This window comes from Silurus meridionalis, chromosome 12, assembly GCF_014805685.1.
Source record: "Silurus meridionalis isolate SWU-2019-XX chromosome 12, ASM1480568v1, whole genome shotgun sequence".
Taxonomy (NCBI): domain Eukaryota; kingdom Metazoa; phylum Chordata; class Actinopteri; order Siluriformes; family Siluridae; genus Silurus; species Silurus meridionalis.
Genome location: NC_060895.1, coordinates 5,236,101 through 5,255,700, shown reverse-complemented (window position 1 = coordinate 5,255,700; position 19,600 = coordinate 5,236,101). Strand labels below are relative to the sequence as shown.

The following is a 19,600-nucleotide window of genomic DNA, read 5'->3' as shown; positions in this document are numbered from 1 at the left end:
TTGGAGTAAAGGGAACAGCTCTCTCTTGGCTCAGGTCTTATTTGACTGATTGCTATCAATTTGTTGATGTAAATGGTGAGTTCTCCACACTCTCTGTGGTAAAGTTTGGTGTTCCTCAAGGATCTGTCTTAGGCCCTCTGCTTTTCTCTTTATATATGTTGCCTCTTGGTGAAATTATTCATAAACATGGGATTCGCTTCCATTGCTATGCTGATGACACACAGCTGTATATTTCAGCAAAGCCAGATGGGAGAGATCAGCTTAACAATGTTGAGAAGTGTGTAAAGGACATTAGACAGTGGATGCTTGCTAACTTTCTTCTGCTAAACTCAGATAAGATGGAAGTACTTTTACTAGGACCACATGCAGCTAGAAGCAAACTTTCCAAATACATAGCATCCCTGGACGGTGTTTCTGTTTCAGCGTGTACAGCTGTCAAAGACCTTGGTGTGATTATTGACCCTAGTCTTTCCTTTGAGGCTCACGTGAATAATATCACCAGGATCGCCTTCTTTCACCTTAGAAATATTGCTAAAATTAGAAATATGATGTCGTTACAGAATGCAGAAAAACTAGTTCATGCTTTTGTTAATTCTAGATTAGATTACTGTAATGCTTTACAGTAATGCTTTGGGTGTGCAAATAAGTGCACAAATAAGCTTCAGTTAGTTCAGAATGCAGCAGCAAGTGTCCTCACTAGATCTAGGAAATATGACCACATCACCCCTGTTTTAATCAGTCTACACTGCTCCCAATCAAATCTCACATTGATTATAAAATACTACTACTGACGTATAAAGCACTTAACGGTCTCGCACCGCAGTATCTGAGTGAACTTCTGTACCAGTATGATCCTCCACGCCTACTTAGATCAAAAGGTGCTGGCTATCTGTTGGTTCCTCAAATAATGAAGACTACAGCAGGGGGCAGATCTTTCTCTTATAAAGCCCCACAGTTATGGAACAGCCTTCCAATCAGTGTTCGGGACTCAGACACAGTCTCAGTGTTCAAGTTGAGGTTACAAACATATTTATTCAGTCAAGCCTTTGATCAGTAGATTTTTTTCTTAGGTAAAGGCTCAGATCTGGAGGGAACATGGATATAGAGTGTTTGGTGAACTGGGATATTTGTATGCTGTCGTCCCCTCACATTCACACGTTCACTCAGGTCTGTTGACGGTGGTGTGGTGGGTCGTCTCTTATCCCAGAGATCCCTCATGTCTGTATTACCTTCTGGTTCTCCCTTGTAGTTATGCTGCCATATCGAGTCTTGCCGGAGTCCAAACTGCACAGTGACATTAACTTTTATACAACAATAAGGACACTTAATAATCCATATCCTTTTCTTTCTGTCACCCTCTTCTCTCTCTCTCTCTCTCTCTCTCTCTCTCTCTCTCTCTCTCTCTCTCTCTCTCTCTCTCTCTCTCTCGGTCGAGTTAAACTTGCTCCTGAGGCTCCAGTGACCACTGTTCCTGCCCCTCTCCCCTCCGTGGATCTTCCCACTTTGTCCAGGCCTGCCTCTGAACAGTGTTCTCTTTGACTGGAGGCCACTCTGTGCAGCTTGGGACGGTTTCTCATCAACACCTTGGGTGGTTCCACGAAATTCCAGAGTAAGAACGGGGGCTTTGAGGATGGATTGGACTGTAGTTAATGTCAACAGTCTCCTACACTGACTCAGGACTACAGTTTGCTTCTGATCATCATCACTGTACCCCGCAACATTGTATATCTGATTCAAATGGACATTCGGTGCAACCCAGATGAGGATGGGTTCCCTCTTGAGTCTGGTTCCTCTCAAGGTTTCTTCCTTATGCCATCTCAGGGAGTTTTTCCTTGCCACAGTTGCTCATCGGGGACAAACTTACTTACAAAGAACATATTTACTTTTAATCACCACATTATCTGTGTAAAGCTGCTTTGAGACAATGTTCATTGTTAAAAGTGCTATACATATAAAAATGAATTGAATTGAATTGAACATTAGCATTGCATGGTTAACGTGCAATGTGAACTATATTATTTAAGTATAGCCATGAATGTGATCAAAATATTCTGCAAACTATTGGTAGTTTTAAAAATAAAATTCTCTTTGGTCTTGGAGACTTTTTTGGATATGTTATTTTTTTATATTAAGAGAAATGCAGTAACTTTTTTGTTTATTTATTTATTCATTTATTTATTTGTTTGTCTTTGATAACTTTGTCTTGGTCAGGGTTGCAATTTCTCAGTCAATTTCTCTCAATGTCAATGAAGAATAGAGATGATTGTTGAACACTTGGAGATCGCGTTCCATTACACAATAGAGCAACCATGGAAAGTCAAAATCTTCACAGAGGACATCTCCTGGGCTGAATAGTATGTGTCTAGCCAAGAAAGTCTAGGTGCATTCTTCTGAGGGTGAGGAAATCAACCCCCAACAAATCCCCACTTCTAAAGGGGGACAATAGAGATTGTCTTGACCAGCTGTTGTCTCTCTGCCTGGTACAGGAAGTGCCAAGTTCGTTTAGAGACAATTGTTTGCACAGGTTTTACAACAGTGCTCCATTGTCCTGTCTAATTAATGTGCAGTTTTATTGTCCTGTGTATTTATTGTTTATTTTGCACTTTTAAACTTGTCATAGCATGTGTGTATTGCTTCATGATCCCTGAAAAACAATATATTAATCCAAGGTATAATATATATATATTTATATTTCACACTAGACATTGCACACACCTGCACACAGTCACAGTCTCACACTCACACTTTACTTTGTTCTTACATTACCTACAAATTTAACCTCATATCTATCACATCTACCTCATATGTATTGCACCTTAGTTTAATGTTACTCTTGCTGTTTCACTCTCTATGCACCCTGATCCGTAGCAACGGCATTTCGATCTTTTGCATACTGTGTATGTGGAAGAATGAAAATAAAGCTTTAGTTGAGTTGAAATTGGATTGGGATTTGCAGTTTCTGAATTCCTTTTAGTATAGTAGCATCGCACTCCACTTGATAAGTAATTATGTTCTTCTTAATTTCTGTGGTTTGAACTGGTTGTCATTAGTTACATTTATTAAGCTCAATTTTCGTTATTATTTCCTGCTTAATTTTTGCTCTGTTCACGTGGTCTAAGACAGGGAAGCAGTGATAGCACTAGCAGAAAAATATACATTCATTTTTAAAGTGCAGTGTTGGATTTGTACATGTAATTTCTTTCAAAGAACCACCTGGTTTGAGATTTACAGGTGAGGTGTGGATAAATGGGGCATAAAAGTAACCTGAAGGAGATGTCCACCTTACTTTTAAATTGGCTGCTATATCCCTGACACAACCTCTCATTAAACGTGTATATCAGTTATATTTAAAAAATCAAATTAAGGGTAGACTTGATTGTGTGTCTGGTGAATGTATATAGACAATACAATGACCTGTCTACAAAAATACTATTAAACAGTATTATACGCTTAGGCATAGGAAAACATTTTTATTATTCACGGAAACAAGCTCAAAACACAAAAAGTTTGCCCTTTACTTTACTTTATAATCAGTTTTTGTATTCACTTTTAATTTTGATTCAGGACAATGTCGATAAATAATGTTATTTTGTCAAAAGACGAAATGTGAGTCGAACACAGAATAATGCTCTCCGTTCTGTGCGCGTTTCCATGCGCGCTCATGTGAACACCCTTTAAAAGGGCAGAGGCGCAGAATGTCCCAGCGGGTGGCTGACAAACAAACGGACAACCAAGTAGCGGATTGCGTTGTAACAAAATATGTCTTTGTACCGAAACTCAGCGTGGTTCCTTAAAGGATTCATCGAATTTACAAAGTAAGAGACAAAATTTGCATCTTTTACACGTATACTGCTAAACGTATCTAAATAATAGCTAAAGGCACAGTAATGTGTAGGAATAGCAATAGTGACTTGTAGTTCATGTGATTAGCAGGTACTTATATTTATTATTGTCTTAAAAAAAAAAGTATTATTCTTATTATTCTTCTTGAAAAATTATTCATGCACAGCTAAGAGACCAGCCAATTCTTCCGGCATTTAGTGATATAGTCAAGAAATGCAATCTATTGATTCGTGTTCACAGACTCGGATTTCCCCTCTTTTTTCGTGTCACTGAGGACGACTTTCTATGTAATTTATTTCAATAGGTATCAATAGATATTTTTGGTGCCTCTGCCAAAGTTTCCTTTCTGCCACTTCGTACCACAGAAGCTGTATTGTTTTTTCTCGTTTGCTATTTATTTTTTTAATTTGCAAGCACTATTACTCAACATTTAAGCAGGAGATTTTATCCCTGTTATTATTAATATATATTTGGTATGCTACTTGCTATTATAAACCATCGTCAGTGGTTTCTTCCAGTCAAAATACAGGTAATATATTTTCTGGTTAATTAAGGAGACTGCATTAATTAGAGACACACATATTAATTACAATAGAACCCTTAACCAAACCATAACCGTAGGTTTTCTGCTTTATTCTCTGATAGAAATGGAGGGAAAAGATTACTGTTGTAATTTCTATCAGCATTGCGCATGATCCTCTGCATCTGTTGCTATGGAGACGGAGGCAGTCGTGCTGAGTTACACAAAAAAGAGGGAAATTTGTGTCTATGAACAAGAATCAGTAGACTGAAGTTCGTGACTATATCACTATATCACTATATCACTATGATCTCTTGCGGAGTTTACACAGAATGGTGCAAAAAAAATGTAGTGATTGACACTTCTGTACATGAAATTCAAACATTGGTTTAAGATGCCAGGAAGGAAATACGTAATTCAAATAAACACTTTTTTCAAACAAAAACAAACAAGAACAAAGATAATCTCAGGTTATTATGGGCACAGATAACCTGACAAGATAAAAAAAATAGGTTAACAAAAAAAGCCGGTGTGGAGACCAGAAGGGGACAGGATCACTGGTATCTCAGGACCATGTAAGGCTTAAGAAAGAGACAGAGAGGAGAAAACACAGATTTTTAGCTGTGTTTATTATCACAAATGTTTAATTACCTTGTACATTCTGATAAACTATGACAACAAGAGAGCCAGAAGGTACCATTCACCATTTTCAAATCTGAGTGGATGTGTAAGAGTGGCAACATCCAAACATTCCGGTTCACCAAAACAATATACTTGTGAATCCTCTAGATCTGCTCCTTTATCTAAGAAAAACACTTTCATAGATGCCTTTACTAAGCAAAAATGTTTTCAACCTAGTCCCAAACACTGTGCAAAGGCTGTGCAATAGCTAAAATAACAATGAGATCAGTGGAATATTGACTTATATCTGTAAAAATCAAACAAACAAACAAAAAAGAAATTACCTTTTCCCTACCATGGATCTAATATTTTTTTTCCATTTTTATTTTCCCTGTATAAATATAACTTTTGTTTGCATTTCACTCTACAGCCATGACCCACAGTGAACCAATATGCCTCATTAGGCTCTGCACAACACTTTAACAGTGTGCTCATTTACTGAGTGGAGCAAGCGTCCCCAGTGCCTCCTTGTGCCCCTTTGTCCCACTGCCCAGTGACTCTGGCTTGAGTGGACAAAGCCACTTATTCATGCTACGAGTGGCATCACAGTGATGTCCTGATTTGCACTTGTTAGCGAACCGACATTTCAGTCTCTCAGCGCTTGTTTTGTTGGTAAAGATGTAAATTATTGTGCTTTATTGACTATTTAGCTGTAAAATCATATAATATTTTGCTGGGGTGATGGGAAGTCAGGAAAAAAGCAGGCTAATTTTAAAAGTAAATCTTTTAGTATGCTAATTGGATATTTAATACCACTATGCTATTGATATGTCAATGGAAATTAATCCTAAATGTTTTGCATTTTTTGGGTTTGTTCCAGGGGAGCATTTGAGTCTGCATCAAAACATTTTATAGAAAAAGATGTGGAAGTCTCTGTGGCAGGTCGATCTTTCTTGATCACTGGAGCTAACAGTGGCATTGGCAAAGCAGTGGCCATGGCCATTGCTAAAAAAGGTAAAGAAGTGTGTAAGTGTACGTTTGTAGTAAATATTCACAAATTTAATATTGTCTGATATTGACGGTTTACACACATTTCAGGTGGTACAATCCACATGGTATGCAGAAACAAGGACAAGGCTGAGGAAACCAGAGCAGAGATTATCAAGGAGTCTGGAAACAAAGTAAGATTACAAACTTGTAACTTTGTGCAATTGCAACAGTGGCATTAATTTTGGATATTTAAAATTTGAATGAAAAGATCAATTACTTCAGTTTTTTCCAATTCATTGATCAATTATTTTTAATTTGCAAGCACTATTACTCAACATTTAAGCAGGAGATTTTATCCTGTTATTATTAATATATATTTGGTATGCTACTTGCTATTATAAACCATCGTCAGTGGTTTCTTCCAGTCAAAATACAGGTAATATATTTTCTGGTTAATTAAGGAGACTGCATTAATTAGAGACACACATATTAATTACAATAGAACCCTTAACCAAACCATAACCGTAGGTTTTCTGCTTTATTCTCTGATAGAAATGGAGGGAAAAGATTACTGTTGTAATTTCTATCAGCATTGCATGATCCTCTGCATCTGTTGCTATGGAGACGGAGGCAGTCGTGCTGAGTTACACAAAAAGAGGAAATTTGTGTCTATGAACAAGAATCAGTAGACTGAAGTTCGTGACTATATCACTATATCACTATATCACTATGATCTCTTGCGGAGTTTACACAGAATGGTGCAAAAAAAATGTAGTGATTGACACTTCTGTACATGAAATTCAAACATTGGTTTAAGATGCCAGGAAGGAAATACGTAATTCAAATAAACACTTTTTTCAAACAAAAACAAACAAGAACAAAGATAATCTCAGGTTATTATGGGCACAGATAACCTGACAAGATAAAAAAAATAGGTTAACAAAAAAAGCCGGTCTGGAGACCAGAAGGGGACAGGATCACTGGTATCTCAGGACCATGTAAGGCTTAAGAAAGAGACAGAGAGAGGGAGAAAACACAGATTTTTAGCTGTGTTTATTATCACAAATGTTTAATTACCTTGTACATTCTGATAAACTATGACAACAAGAGAGCCAGAAGGTACCATTCACCATTTTCAAATCTGAGTGGATGTGTAAGAGTGGCAACATCCAAACATTCCAGTTCACCAAAACAATATACTTGTGAATCCTCTAGATCTGCTCCTTTATCTAAGAAAAACACTTTCATAGATGCCTTTACTAAGCAAAAATGTTTTCAACCTAGTCCCAAACACTGTGCAAAGGCTGTGCAATAGCTAAAATAACAATGAGATCAGTGGAATATTGACTTATATCTGTAAAAATCAAACAAACAAACAAAAAAGAAATTACCTTTTCCCTACCATGGATCTAATATTTTTTTTCCATTTTTATTTTCCCTGTATAAATATAACTTTTGTTTGCATTTCACTCTACAGCCATGACCCACAGTGAACCAATATGCCTCATTAGGCTCTGCACAACACTTTAACAGTGTGCTCATTTACTGAGTGGAGCAAGCGTCCCCAGTGCCTCCTTGTGCCCCTTTGTCCCACTGCCCAGTGACTCTGGCTTGAGTGGACAAAGCCACTTATTCATGCTACGAGTGGCATCACAGTGATGTCCTGATTTGCACTTGTTAGCGAACCGACATTTCAGTCTCTCAGCGCTTGTTTTGTTGGTAAAGATGTAAATTATTGTGCTTTATTGACTATTTAGCTGTAAAATCATATAATATTTTGCTGGGGTGATGGGAAGTCAGGAAAAAAGCAGGCTAATTTTAAAAGTAAATCTTTTAGTATGCTAATTGGATATTTAATACCACTATGCTATTGATATGTCAATGGAAATTAATCCTAAATGTTTTGCATTTTTTGGGTTTGTTCCAGGGGAGCATTTGAGTCTGCATCAAAACATTTTATAGAAAAAGATGTGGAAGTCTCTGTGGCAGGTCGATCTTTCTTGATCACTGGAGCTAACAGTGGCATTGGCAAAGCAGTGGCCATGGCCATTGCTAAAAAAGGTAAAGAAGTGTGTAAGTGTACGTTTGTAGTAAATATTCACAAATTTAATATTGTCTGATATTGACGGTTTACACACATTTCAGGTGGTACAATCCACATGGTATGCAGAAACAAGGACAAGGCTGAGGAAACCAGAGCAGAGATTATCAAGGAGTCTGGAAACAAAGTAAGATTACAAACTTGTAACTTTGTGCAATTGCAACAGTGGCATTAATTTTGGATATTTAAAATTTGAATGAAAAGATCAATTACTTCAGTTTTTTCCAATTCATTGATCAATTATTTTTTAATTAAAACCTTTTTTTAATTGTGTAAAAATGGCAAACACAATTGTCCAGACTTGCTACCTAATACTTATTTGAAGCACTTTTTGCAACAAATTCAAGACAGAATTGGGTATGAGCATAGGGAATTTGGAAAACAGGTCTCTGCAATGGGATACATCACTGCAAGCACAGTAGTTCTATTTTTGTGCTCCTTCTAAACATACATACACTACCAGTCAATAGTTTGGGCACCTTCTTTTTAAATATATATATATATATATATATATATATATATATATATATATATATATATATATATATATATATATATATATATATATACACAGGAGTGCAGAATTATTAGGCAAGTTGTATTTTGAGGATTAATTTTATTTGAGGATTTAATTTGAACAACAACCATGTTCTCAATGAACACAAAAACTCATTAATATCAAAGCTGAATATTTTTGGAAGTAGTTTTAGTTTTAGCTATTTTAGGGGGATATCTGTGTGTGCAGGTGACTATTACTGTGCATAATTATTAGGCAACTTAACAAAAAACAAATTCATACCCATTTCAATTATTTATTTTTACCAGTGAACCAATATAACATCTCAACATTCACAAATATACATTTCTGACATTCAAAAACCAAACAAAAACAAATCAGTGACCAATATAGCCACCTTTCTTTGCAAGGACACTCAAAAGCCTGCCATCCATGGATTCTGTCAGTGTTTTGATCTGTTCACCATCAACATTGCGTGCAGCAGCAACCACAGCCTCCCAGACACTGTTCAGAGAGGTGTACTGTTTTCCCTCCTTGTAAATCGCACATTTGATGATGGACCACAGGTTCTCAATGGGGTTCAGATCAGGTGAACAAGGAGGCCATATCATTAGATTTTCTTCTTTTATACCCTTTCTTGCCAGCCACGCTGTGGAGTACTTGGACGTGTGTGATGGAGCATTGTCCTGCATGAAAATCATGTTTTCTTGAAGGATGCAGACTTCTTCCTGTACCACTGCTTGAAGAAGGTGTCTTCCAGAAACTGGCAGTAGGACTGGGAGTTCAGCTTGACTCCATCCTCAACCCGAAAAGGCCCCACAAGCTCATCTTTGATGATACCAGCCCAAACCAGTACTCCACCTCCACCTTGCTGGCGTCTGAGTCGGACTGGAGCTCTCTGCCCTTTACCAATCCAGCCACGGGCCCATCCATCTGGCCCATCAAGACTCACTCTCATTTCATCAGTCCATAAAACCTTAGAAAAATCAGTCTTGAGATATTTCTTGGCCCAGTCTTGACGTTTCAGCTTGTGTGTCTTGTTCAGTGGTGGTCGACTTTCTGCCTTTCTTACCTTGGCCATGTCTCTGAGTATTGCACACCTTGTGCTTTTGGGCACTCAGTGATGTTGCAGCTCTGAAATATGGCCAAACTGGTGGCAAGTGGCATCTTGGCAGCTGCACGCTTGACTTTTCTCAGTTCACGGGCAGTTATTTTGCGCCTTGGTTTTCCACATGCTTCTTGCGACCCTGTCGACTATTTTGAATGAAACGCTTGATTGTTCGATGATCACGCTTCAGAAGCTTGGCTATTTTAAGACTGCTGCATCCCTCTGCAATATATCTCACTATTTTTGACTTTTCTGAGCCTGTCAAGTCCTTCTTTTGACCCATTTTGCCAAAGGAAAGGAAGTTGCCTAATAATTATGCACACCTGATATAGGGTGTTGATGTCATTAGACCACACCCTTCTCATTACAGAGATGCACATCACCTAATATGCTTAATTGGTAGTAGGCTTTCCAGCCTATACAGCTTGGAGTAAGACAACATGCATAACGAGGATGATGTGGTCAAAATACTCATTTGCCTAATAATTCTGCACTCCTGTATATATATATATATATATATATATATATATATATATATATATATATATATATATATATATATATATGATTTTAAACAGTTTCTGAAAGTGAAATTAGGACAGAACAAATATGGAATTTTGTAGTCAACAGAAATGTGTTAAATAACCCAGAATATGTTCCATATTTTTGATTCTTCAAAGTAGCCACCTTGTGCTTTGATGACAGCTGTAATGGTTTACCAACACTCTTTAAGGAGTTCCCAGGGGTGTTACATTCACATTGGCTCCTTTACTTTCCAGTGCACATCATCCTAAAACATCTTAACTGGATTTAGAGCAGGTGATTGCAGTGGTGGACGAAATACACAAACTATGCACTTGAGTTAAAGTATAGATACACAAGGTAAATTTTTACTCCAGTGAAGTTAAAAGTGCTTCCTTTAAACTTTCACTTGAGTAAAAGTACAAAGGTATTTGCCTTCAAATGTACTTAAGTATACAAGTATGATTTATTATGGCTATAATGTTTCCTATTATGATTTTTGCCACAAGACTCTTAATCGCTTAATCAACTCAGTTTATGTGAAAAGACTCTAATGTTACTCTTAGCACACCAATCTATTAATAGAATGATATGAATTAGTCAAACACTGATTTATATTTATTAAAATTATCATGAGCTGAAAACCTTCTTTTCAACTGCTTCAAAGATAAGGCTGAGTGTTTTGAAAAGTTAGAGTCAGGACTTTCTTCTATCATTTATTCCTCTCAAAATGTTCTGCTTGCTGTTGAACTGACACTGATCTGTATGTTTGTGCTAAGTAAATACCAACAAGCAGCAATTAACACAAGTTCAAAACAGAGCAAGCGCTCTACCCTGATTGGTGGCTTGCTGTGGGCTTGACCAGTAAAGTTTTATTATTCACTTATAAATAAAAAGGAATGTCTGATATTTGACTTTAAAATGTAGTGAAGTTAAAGTAAAAGTCTCCCCAAATGGAAATCTGAACAGTAAAGTTCAGATACGCAAAAAAGCTACTTAAGTATAGTAACCAATTACATTTACTTCGTCACTGGTTTTTGTTTTGTGTGTAAATCTGATGAGCGCTTTCGTCAAAGCCAAACGTAGCTACTTTGGACAATCTAAAAATAAAACATATTCTGGGTTTTTTTAATTAATAATTTTATTAAAATATTATTAAATAATTTCATACGTATTCTTTCATAGTTTGGATGTTAGTGGCTGTAATGTGCAATGTTAAAAAAAATTTAAAAAAATAAATAAAAAACACTGCAGGACAAGGTGTGTGCAAAATGGTTGTGTCATGTGACATGAGGACAACTGAAGATGATGTGTCTTATTTAGGTATTGAAACACCACTAGCTGCTAGAAAATCTTTGGTGTGCCTTGGTATAGGTTCTACAACTCTGAAATTGTACTAGTGAAATGTTTTACCAGTCTTTTAAAAAGTTTATTAATTATGAATGCCTGATTAGTGGAGTGATATAATTGTCCTTAATTGTCCTTATGTCTGGTTAAATAAAATCATTTTATATACATATATACACACTCACCGGCCACTTTATTAGGTATACCTAACTAGTACCGGGTTGGACCCCCTTTTGCCTTCAGAACTGCCTTAATCCTTCGTGGCATAGATTCAACAAGGTACTGAAAACATTCCTCAGAAATTTTGGTCCATATTGACATGATAGCATCACGCAGTTGCTGCAGATTTGTCGGCTGCACATCCATGATGCGAATCTCCCATTCCACCACATCCTAAAGGTGCTCTATTGGATAGAGATCTGGTGACTGTGGAGGCCATTTGAGTACAGTGAACTCATTGTCATGTTCAAGAAACCAGTCTGAGATGATTTGCGCTTTATGACATGGTGCGTTAACCTGCTGGAAGTAGCCATCAGAAGATGGGTAAACTGTGGTCATAAAGGGCTGGACATGGTCAGCAGGTACTCAGGTAGGCTGTGGCGTTGACACGATGCTCAATTGGTACTAATGGGCCCAAAGTGTGCCAAGAAAATAACCCCCACACCATTACACCACCACCACCAGCCTGAACCGTTGATACAAGGCAGGATGGATCCATGCTTTCATGTTGTTGATGCCAAATTCTGACCCTACCATCCGAATGTCGCAGCAGAAATCGAGACTCATCAGACCAGGCAACGTTTTTCCAATCTTCTATTGTCCAATTTTGGTGAGCCTGTGCAAATTGTAGCCTCATTTTCCTGTTCTTAGCTGTCAGGAGTGGCACCCGGTGTGGTCTTCTGCTGCTGTAGCCCATCCGCCTCAAGGTTCGACGTGTTGTGCATTCGGAGATGCTCTTCTGCATACCTCGGTTGTAACGAGTGGTTATTTGAGTTACTGTTTCCTTTCTATCAGCTCAAACCAGTCTGGCCATTCTCCTCTGACTTCTGGCATCAACAAGGCATTTGCGCCCACAGAACTGCCGCTCACTGGATATTTTCTCTTTTTCTGACCATTCTCTGTAAACCCTAGAGATGGTTGTGCATGAAAATCCTAGTAGATCAGCAGTTTCTGAAATACTCAGACCAGCCTGTCTGGCACCAACCACCATGCCACATTCAAAGTCACTTAAATCACCTTTCTTTCCCATTCTGATGCACGGTTTGAACTGCAGCAGATCGTCTTGACCATGTCTACATGCCTAAATGCATTGAGCTGCTACCATGTGATTCGCTGATAAAAAATTTGCGTTAACATGCAGTTGGACAGGCATCCGTCCGTCTTCGAGAGATGATGGTGTAGCTTCCAGTTTGGGTGTCCTATCTGCACCTTCGCGAGTGGCTGAAAAGTCAGATCCTGGAGTGACAGTCTCTGTTGCACTTGCTACAGGTGAATGCTGATGTTTGCTGAGGCTGTTGTTGGTTTACCTTCCTCCTGGCTCTCTTTGCAGCGAGGTTTGTGTTTCTCACCTCCTCGGCTTTCTGAGCGCCCTGTCTGACAGCAAGACTCCAGGCGGGGCGGTCGTCAGCACAGCTCTCCCAGTTGTTTACGTTGATGTTGGCCGTCTTCATGTCCTTTTTGCAGACATCTTTGTATCGCAGACATGGCCGTCCGGTCAGTCGTGCACCTTCTGCTAGCTCGCCGTACAGCAGGTCCTTGGGTGCGCCTCTCGCTGAGAATGGAGAACATGCTGTTTATGCCAGTGCGTTCCAGAACCTCTGTGTTGGGTACTTTGTCCTTCCACTGGATACGCAGAATGCACTGCAGGGATCTCAGATGGAAGCTGTTGAGTTTCCTCTCGTGACTCGCGTAGGCGGTCCATGCCTCGCTGCTGTAGAGGAGTGTGCTGAGCACGCAGGCCTGGTAGACGCGCAGTTTGGTCTTCTCAGTGAGGTTGTGGTTGTTCCAGACCCTCTGGTTCAGTCTGGCCATAACTGCTGATGCTTTTTCACATCAGTATCAACGCAAAAATATATATATTAGATAAATGTCACAATATTTTGCTTTGATATTTTTAGAAAAATGGCATTAGATTAAGAGAAAATATAAAAATATTATAATATTCATTAATAAAAACACAATTTTCAAGAATAATGTAATTTTACTATGACAAAATGTATATCATTGACATTATAATTTATTTAAATAATACCTAAATAATACAATTACCCTAAACATTGATGCTTCATAGTACATAAATAAATTCATCTTTGTTATCATCTGTCTCTGCAGTCATTCTCATCAGTCTGATATCCAAAGACTCTGTCAGTCTTCCACAATTTATGGAAGCATGTTTTTTTTTACCAGTAACCAGCATTCTATTTCATTGTTCCAGAACACCAGAGACTGTTTAACATAGTGTAAGATCCATAAAACCCTAGGCAATGTTCATAAAAATTGCAGAGGTACCCAAGGGTACAGTTGCGACATTCATTTTGTACAATATTACAAATGTGGAGTGTGACACCAATTTGCATTTGACAATTCAGCCCCTGTTCAGCCCCAGGGGCCAGACACAACCTCAACCTGTTTGTCTGGGAATATAGGTTCAGTATTAGCCTGTGCTATCTCTTGTTGCTTTGCCCCAGAATATGCATTGCTCTGATTGATATAAGGTGTCTGTCTACCCATAGAAACTATGCTCGTGTTAAGTAGATTAATGGCTGAGACCTCACTACCCGTAAAGATTAATGAGAAATAATATTGTTGTATTGTCTGTTTTTGCCAGTATTTGTCTGTAGGAGTCAGCCCCATCCGTACACCCCACTTGAGAAACTGATCTTGTTGCTAAAGTGACAGTGAGGCAGAGCAGCTGGCTGTGACCTAAGCCTTTGTTAACCGGCTGTGGACCGCTGATTGCAACCTTTCTAGCAGCAAGCACTGAAAGGATTGCAAGTGTTGCAGCCCTAGATTGATGACAGCCAAGGCTGTAATGAGTCAGCCAGTCAATCCTAAAAAGTTGATGTAGCATATCTTGGGTTTTGCTCAGAACCTTGCTACATTTCTGATCATAGCGTGCCACTTGCTGAATAACAGGAGACAATACAGCTCTTTTGCAGATTTACTATCACTTGTAAGGCTTCAGCATGTTCAGTAGGTGCTGCCTTTCTTTCTGCCAAATAAAGCATTTTGGCACACAACAGCCAGTCTTCTGGATACAGGAATATCAACAGGCCAGTCTGCTGCAGTAGTTCCAGTGCTGCCTGATTACACCTTGTGAACACACATAGAGGAATGGTGTGTAGTCCTGTCTTTGCAAGATACATTCAAATTGGCATTAGTCACTGTGAATCTGGACTTACCTCTCCAATTTTGGATTCATCAAACCTCCTGCACTGGTCAGTTTCTCAGCCAGAGGATTTTTGAGTGCAGATGTTCAGATGACCTATTAGTCAGGGTCTACAACACAAATAGAATATTTCAAGCCCCATCTCTTCTTGCTAGAGTGGTGGTTGAGCTTGCCGACTGGTGTAATGGTGTGACTGGTGTGATGGCCTTTATGGCTACCTCTGTGTACAATGCAGGAAGGTTGTCTGATAGACAGCTGGCCAGTGGGCTGAGTGAACAGAATAACCCACCTTGCACTCAAGCTGTTGGGAGTAAGAATTAGCTGCCTTGATCTATGGTCTATGCAGTAATCTGGATTGTGCTAGCCACACTTGACATCTAGCCTGCGACAGTAACCAATACTACAATAGCTTTCCTGCTAGAAAAGGTGATTGACCCCAAAGCAGTGCCATCTGAAGAGACATCAGTCATCAGTAAATGGGCCAAAGAGTTCCCTACTCAGCTAAAGCTGGAAGCTGTGTTGTAGACCATGACTAATAGGTCATCTGTACATCTGCACTCAGAAATCCTTACGCTGGGAAACTGACCAGTGCAGGAGGTTTGATGAATCCAAAATTGAAGGGGTAGAGTCCAGATTCAACTTGACTAATGCCATGTTGAATGTATCTTGCAAAGACTGGACTACGACTTCTCAGCTGCATAAACATCTGAGCCCTCATCACTATGGGATTACTAAGATTGAGACAACGGGGAGAATGTGTCATCCAGTAGGGGTAGTGGCCTTTTTTATGTGCAACCAGAGAACCAAATGCAACCAAGAAAATAGTATTTGAATCATCAGAAGAAAATCCTAATGATGACTCATGAGGAAGTAAGGGAGCAGTGGGCTTTTGTGTCTTCTCACCGCCTTCTGTTTCCCTGGGGGCAGGAAAGAAGCTACTAGTAAGGTTTGGAGGTTCTGATCCATGTATGTAACTTCAGCCACATGCCGGTTGCTTGCCCATATACAGGTGAGCTATAATCACAGCCTGAGGAGAAACCCCTTGAAACTCAGGGTCCCCATTCCTGAAAGCTGTTAAGGTCTTCCAGAGATATTCAACCCAGAAACAGGTAGAACATTAGATGTGAGTGTCGTTCGGAGGTCCAGAGCTAGCAAAGCATGTGACCATGATATAACAAATAAAGATATCTGGTCAGCCACTGGGTTTGCTACAATACTTAGCAAAAATATTATCAAATAGCTTATCACACACAGCATTCACCAATATTGTGGTACAACAAATGAGCAATCATGCTAGCCTAAACAAACTGTACACATTCAAGCAAACTCTCTTTATGAGAATGATAAAGAGACAGACAATGATGTAGGGGGGTGTATATTTGTACTCACCATTGAATCTGTAACATTGTTAAACCACCCTGATTATAGATATTTTTATTTATTATAACAACAACAACAACAACAACAACAAAAAAAACCCTGTAATATCACAAGGATGATCGGTGGAAATTGGATGTGACAGCTCATTTTGTCATGTCAGATCATTTTCGTGTCTGAAATCAAATAGAATTACTGATTTTGTCCTACGTTATATTCTGATTTTGTTTTAGCTGGGCTGTTTTTTTCATGTAAGAAAAAAGGTATTGTTGTAATATGACACTGCTGATTCTGAGTCTGTAACTACAGGAAGTCTATGTGCACATCCTGGACCTATCTGAGACCAGGAAGGTATGGGAGTTTGCAGAGGCATTCAAAAAAAGATACAAAATGCTCAATGTTCTGGTAAGTGATCTGCTTTCTTTTAGCCCATGCAGGGAAAATGCAGTAATTAACTGATCTTTTATGAATTGTATGTTGCTGTGATACTGCAGATCAATAATGCAGGTTGTATGATGACTAAGCGAGAAGTGAATGCAGAGGGCTTTGAAAAGAGTTTTGCCGTTAACTCACTTGGTGAGTGAAGTTTGACACACATGGATGGTGTAAAGTTCATTTTCCAAATAAAATAGAAATCATCCCATTACAAATGCAATACAGTGACTTCATAAATAGAATTTGGTATACGATCATCTATTATAGTTTTCACTATAACTACATAATTTGGATTAGTACTCAATTGTTTGCTCTCCCAAAGCTTTCTAAAGTATTACAATTTTATTTTTATTGTCTCTCCTTGCATTACTCTGCCAGCCATGTACATTCTCATCAAGAGCCTGATTCCCATTTTGGAAAAGAGCACTGACCCCAGAGTGGTAAGTTCAAACATAGACGCATGACACTGTAAGAGTCAATGCAATGACGGCACTTAATGTCTTTCTGTTAGATCACAGTGACATCAGGCGGGATGTTGGTGCAAAAACTACGTACAGGAAATTTGCAGTCACAGAGAGGCAGATATGATTGCACTATGGTATATGCCCAGAACAAGGTATGCAAAAACAATACACATACAAAAATGTGTGGTATTTATCCACAAAACAAAATATGCATGCTAATTTGGCACTAGGCTTATGAATGCATTTATTTTTGGTATATTTTAGTGATGGGTAATTAAGCATTGGTTGTTTTAGAGGCAGCAAGTGGTGATGACAGAACAGTTTGCTAAAGTTCACACAAGCATCCACTTCTCAGTAATGCATCCTGGCTGGGTGGATACACCAAGTAATTACACACTGTTTATACGTATAATTAAAATAGTCTGAGCTAGATGTAGAAATGACAGCTTTTTTCCATTTCTCTGCTCTGCTAGTGATTGCAAATGCCATGCCTGACTTCTACCACTCAATGAAAGCGCGTTTGCGAACACCAGAACAGGGAGCTGACACTATGGTGTGGCTCGCAGTGTCTGAGGCTGCAGTCACAAATCCCAGTGGGAGATTTTTCCAAGGTATGAACAATACACATACAGTTCATAAATGTATATGGATAGCAACTTGATGCATAAAAGCATGCGAACATGGGTTCACTTGTTTTTTAAACCATGCCGGATAATCTAAATGATACTGTTGAAATATGCATCTTAATAAAAGTGGCCAGAGGAGATTTACCATGCTTACAAATAAAAAAATCCCCACCAGTTGTGTTAAAAAGAGTATGTCTGACACACAAGCAATACAATTTTAAATGTGTTGCTCCATAACATCTGGTTATAATTGAGAATGTTTTATCTTGAAAAAGATCACTTAAGAATAATAATAAATACAATAATAAAATAGATAATAAATAATAAAAGAGAATCTTCCTAAGAAAAAAATATTTATAATGCTAATTATCAATTTTAACATAAAAAACCTGTTATAACAAGAAAACTATGAATGCCAAATTCAGTACATTCAGAATCTCAGTCTCAGCATGCTGTATAGCTCAAATACATGAAAGCTTAAATTAGAGCATATTACATTTCTATCAATGAATGTCAGGTGATCCATATCTACCTGAAAAATATAACTTGCCTGCCAGCAAGAAAGAGAGCATCCAGTTGAGCATGTGTGTTGAGTCTTTCTTTTTTGAGTTCACCTTCATCATTTGTAGAGGACACTGCAATATTCTCAAGAATCAGCTCATAGAGTACGAACGGGAAAATAGTGCTGGATTTGTTTAATAAAACAAGCCAGAAAAGACTTGCTGAAAAGAACCTTCATGTGATTTTATCCAACTCTCATATTGCATTGATTTGTTGTACTTTTACTCTTTTACATGGTATAGATCGAAGGATGGTATCAGCCCATCTGCCACTGGCCTGGACACATAGTTCCCAAATGGAAGATGAGAAGTTCATGAGCGTTATGGAAGAGATAGCAAAGGGTTTCCAACCTAATTGAACATACAAAGAGAAACAGAATCACTTCAACACAAATGTTAGCCATACAACACACAGTGGACAGTTTCCCTTTAAATACATACATTGCCATTTATGTAACACACATACACATTATGCAGATTAGGTAAGAATACAGAAACCGAACTAAAAAAAAATTAATACACACAATTTACCCTATATTTAACTAATAATATATTTAAATGTTGGGTCTCCACTAGGTATTACTCGTTGTAAATATGAACACTTCATGGTTCAGGGTGCAAAACAGTTTGCAAACAGTGAGAATGTTTCCAGTAAAAATGACATACATCCATTTGCATTCATATTAAAATATTTTGTCCATGTTGTTACAGAATGTTTTTTGCCTTTTATGCCATCTCATTGGTTTACCCATGGGTTTTCAGTAATGTACAGTGACTTCAGCTGATCTGGTCAACCAGGTGGGAACCTGCTTAGACCAAAATCACTCTCATTCTTCACCCAGTGAACCAGTGAGTGGTCTCATGTGCATTCTGTCTGTAAAGTTGTAATGTCTGGATCTGTAGAATGGTTCAACAATTACTCTTAATATGCAAAATGTTTTTAAAATGTTTTACTGTTTTACTATGTTATGAGCAAATAATGTTTTGTGGTTTTTTTTTGTTTTGTTTGTTTACTAAGGTGTTAATTGTAACTAAACATGTAAACTACTCTGTTATATGACCCATGGTACATAATTAATAAATGTCTATATAAATAAATCAGTGGTATTACAGTGGGTATGAGGAATGCTGGAAGATGAAAAAAGACAGACAATTTGAATTGAGTTCGGAGCCTTATACTG

At 38.2% G+C, this 19,600-nt stretch overlaps 1 protein-coding gene across 6 annotated transcripts; it reads left to right on the top strand.

Annotated features, from left to right (window-relative positions):
* Positions 1 to 3,659: 3,659 nt before the first annotated feature.
* dhrs12la (dehydrogenase/reductase 12-like a) lies at positions 3,660 to 19,517 on the top strand. 6 transcript variants are annotated; one of them, XM_046862275.1, is made up of 10 exons: positions 3,660 to 3,815; positions 5,865 to 5,998; positions 6,083 to 6,165; positions 16,644 to 16,739; positions 16,829 to 16,910; positions 17,148 to 17,209; positions 17,281 to 17,385; positions 17,528 to 17,618; positions 17,707 to 17,844; positions 18,663 to 19,517. In XM_046862275.1, the coding sequence occupies exons 1-10, from the start codon at positions 3,760 to 3,762 to the stop codon at positions 18,776 to 18,778; spliced, it is 963 nt and encodes a 320-aa protein (XP_046718231.1). In that variant the 5' UTR covers positions 3,660 to 3,759; the 3' UTR covers positions 18,779 to 19,517. The 6 variants fall into 6 exon arrangements, with proteins under 6 accessions (XP_046718231.1, XP_046718236.1, XP_046718235.1 ...); XM_046862280.1 differs by lacking the exon at positions 3,660 to 3,815 and adding an exon at positions 5,638 to 5,656; XM_046862279.1 differs by lacking the exon at positions 3,660 to 3,815 and adding an exon at positions 5,640 to 5,761.
* The last annotated feature ends 83 nt before the right edge of the window (positions 19,518 to 19,600 follow it).

Excerpts from the sequence above, each read along its gene's own strand:
- dhrs12la (XM_046862275.1), top strand. The coding sequence starts at position 3,760 with ATGTCTTTGTACCGAAACTCAGCGTGGTTCCTTAAAGGATTCATCGAA. Across the intron at positions 16,740-16,828 it reads ACAAAATGCTCAATGTTCTG|ATCAATAATGCAGGTTGTAT; the intron begins GTAAGTGATCTG and ends GTGATACTGCAG. Across the intron at positions 17,619-17,706 it reads TGGCTGGGTGGATACACCAA|TGATTGCAAATGCCATGCCT; the intron begins GTAATTACACAC and ends CTGCTCTGCTAG.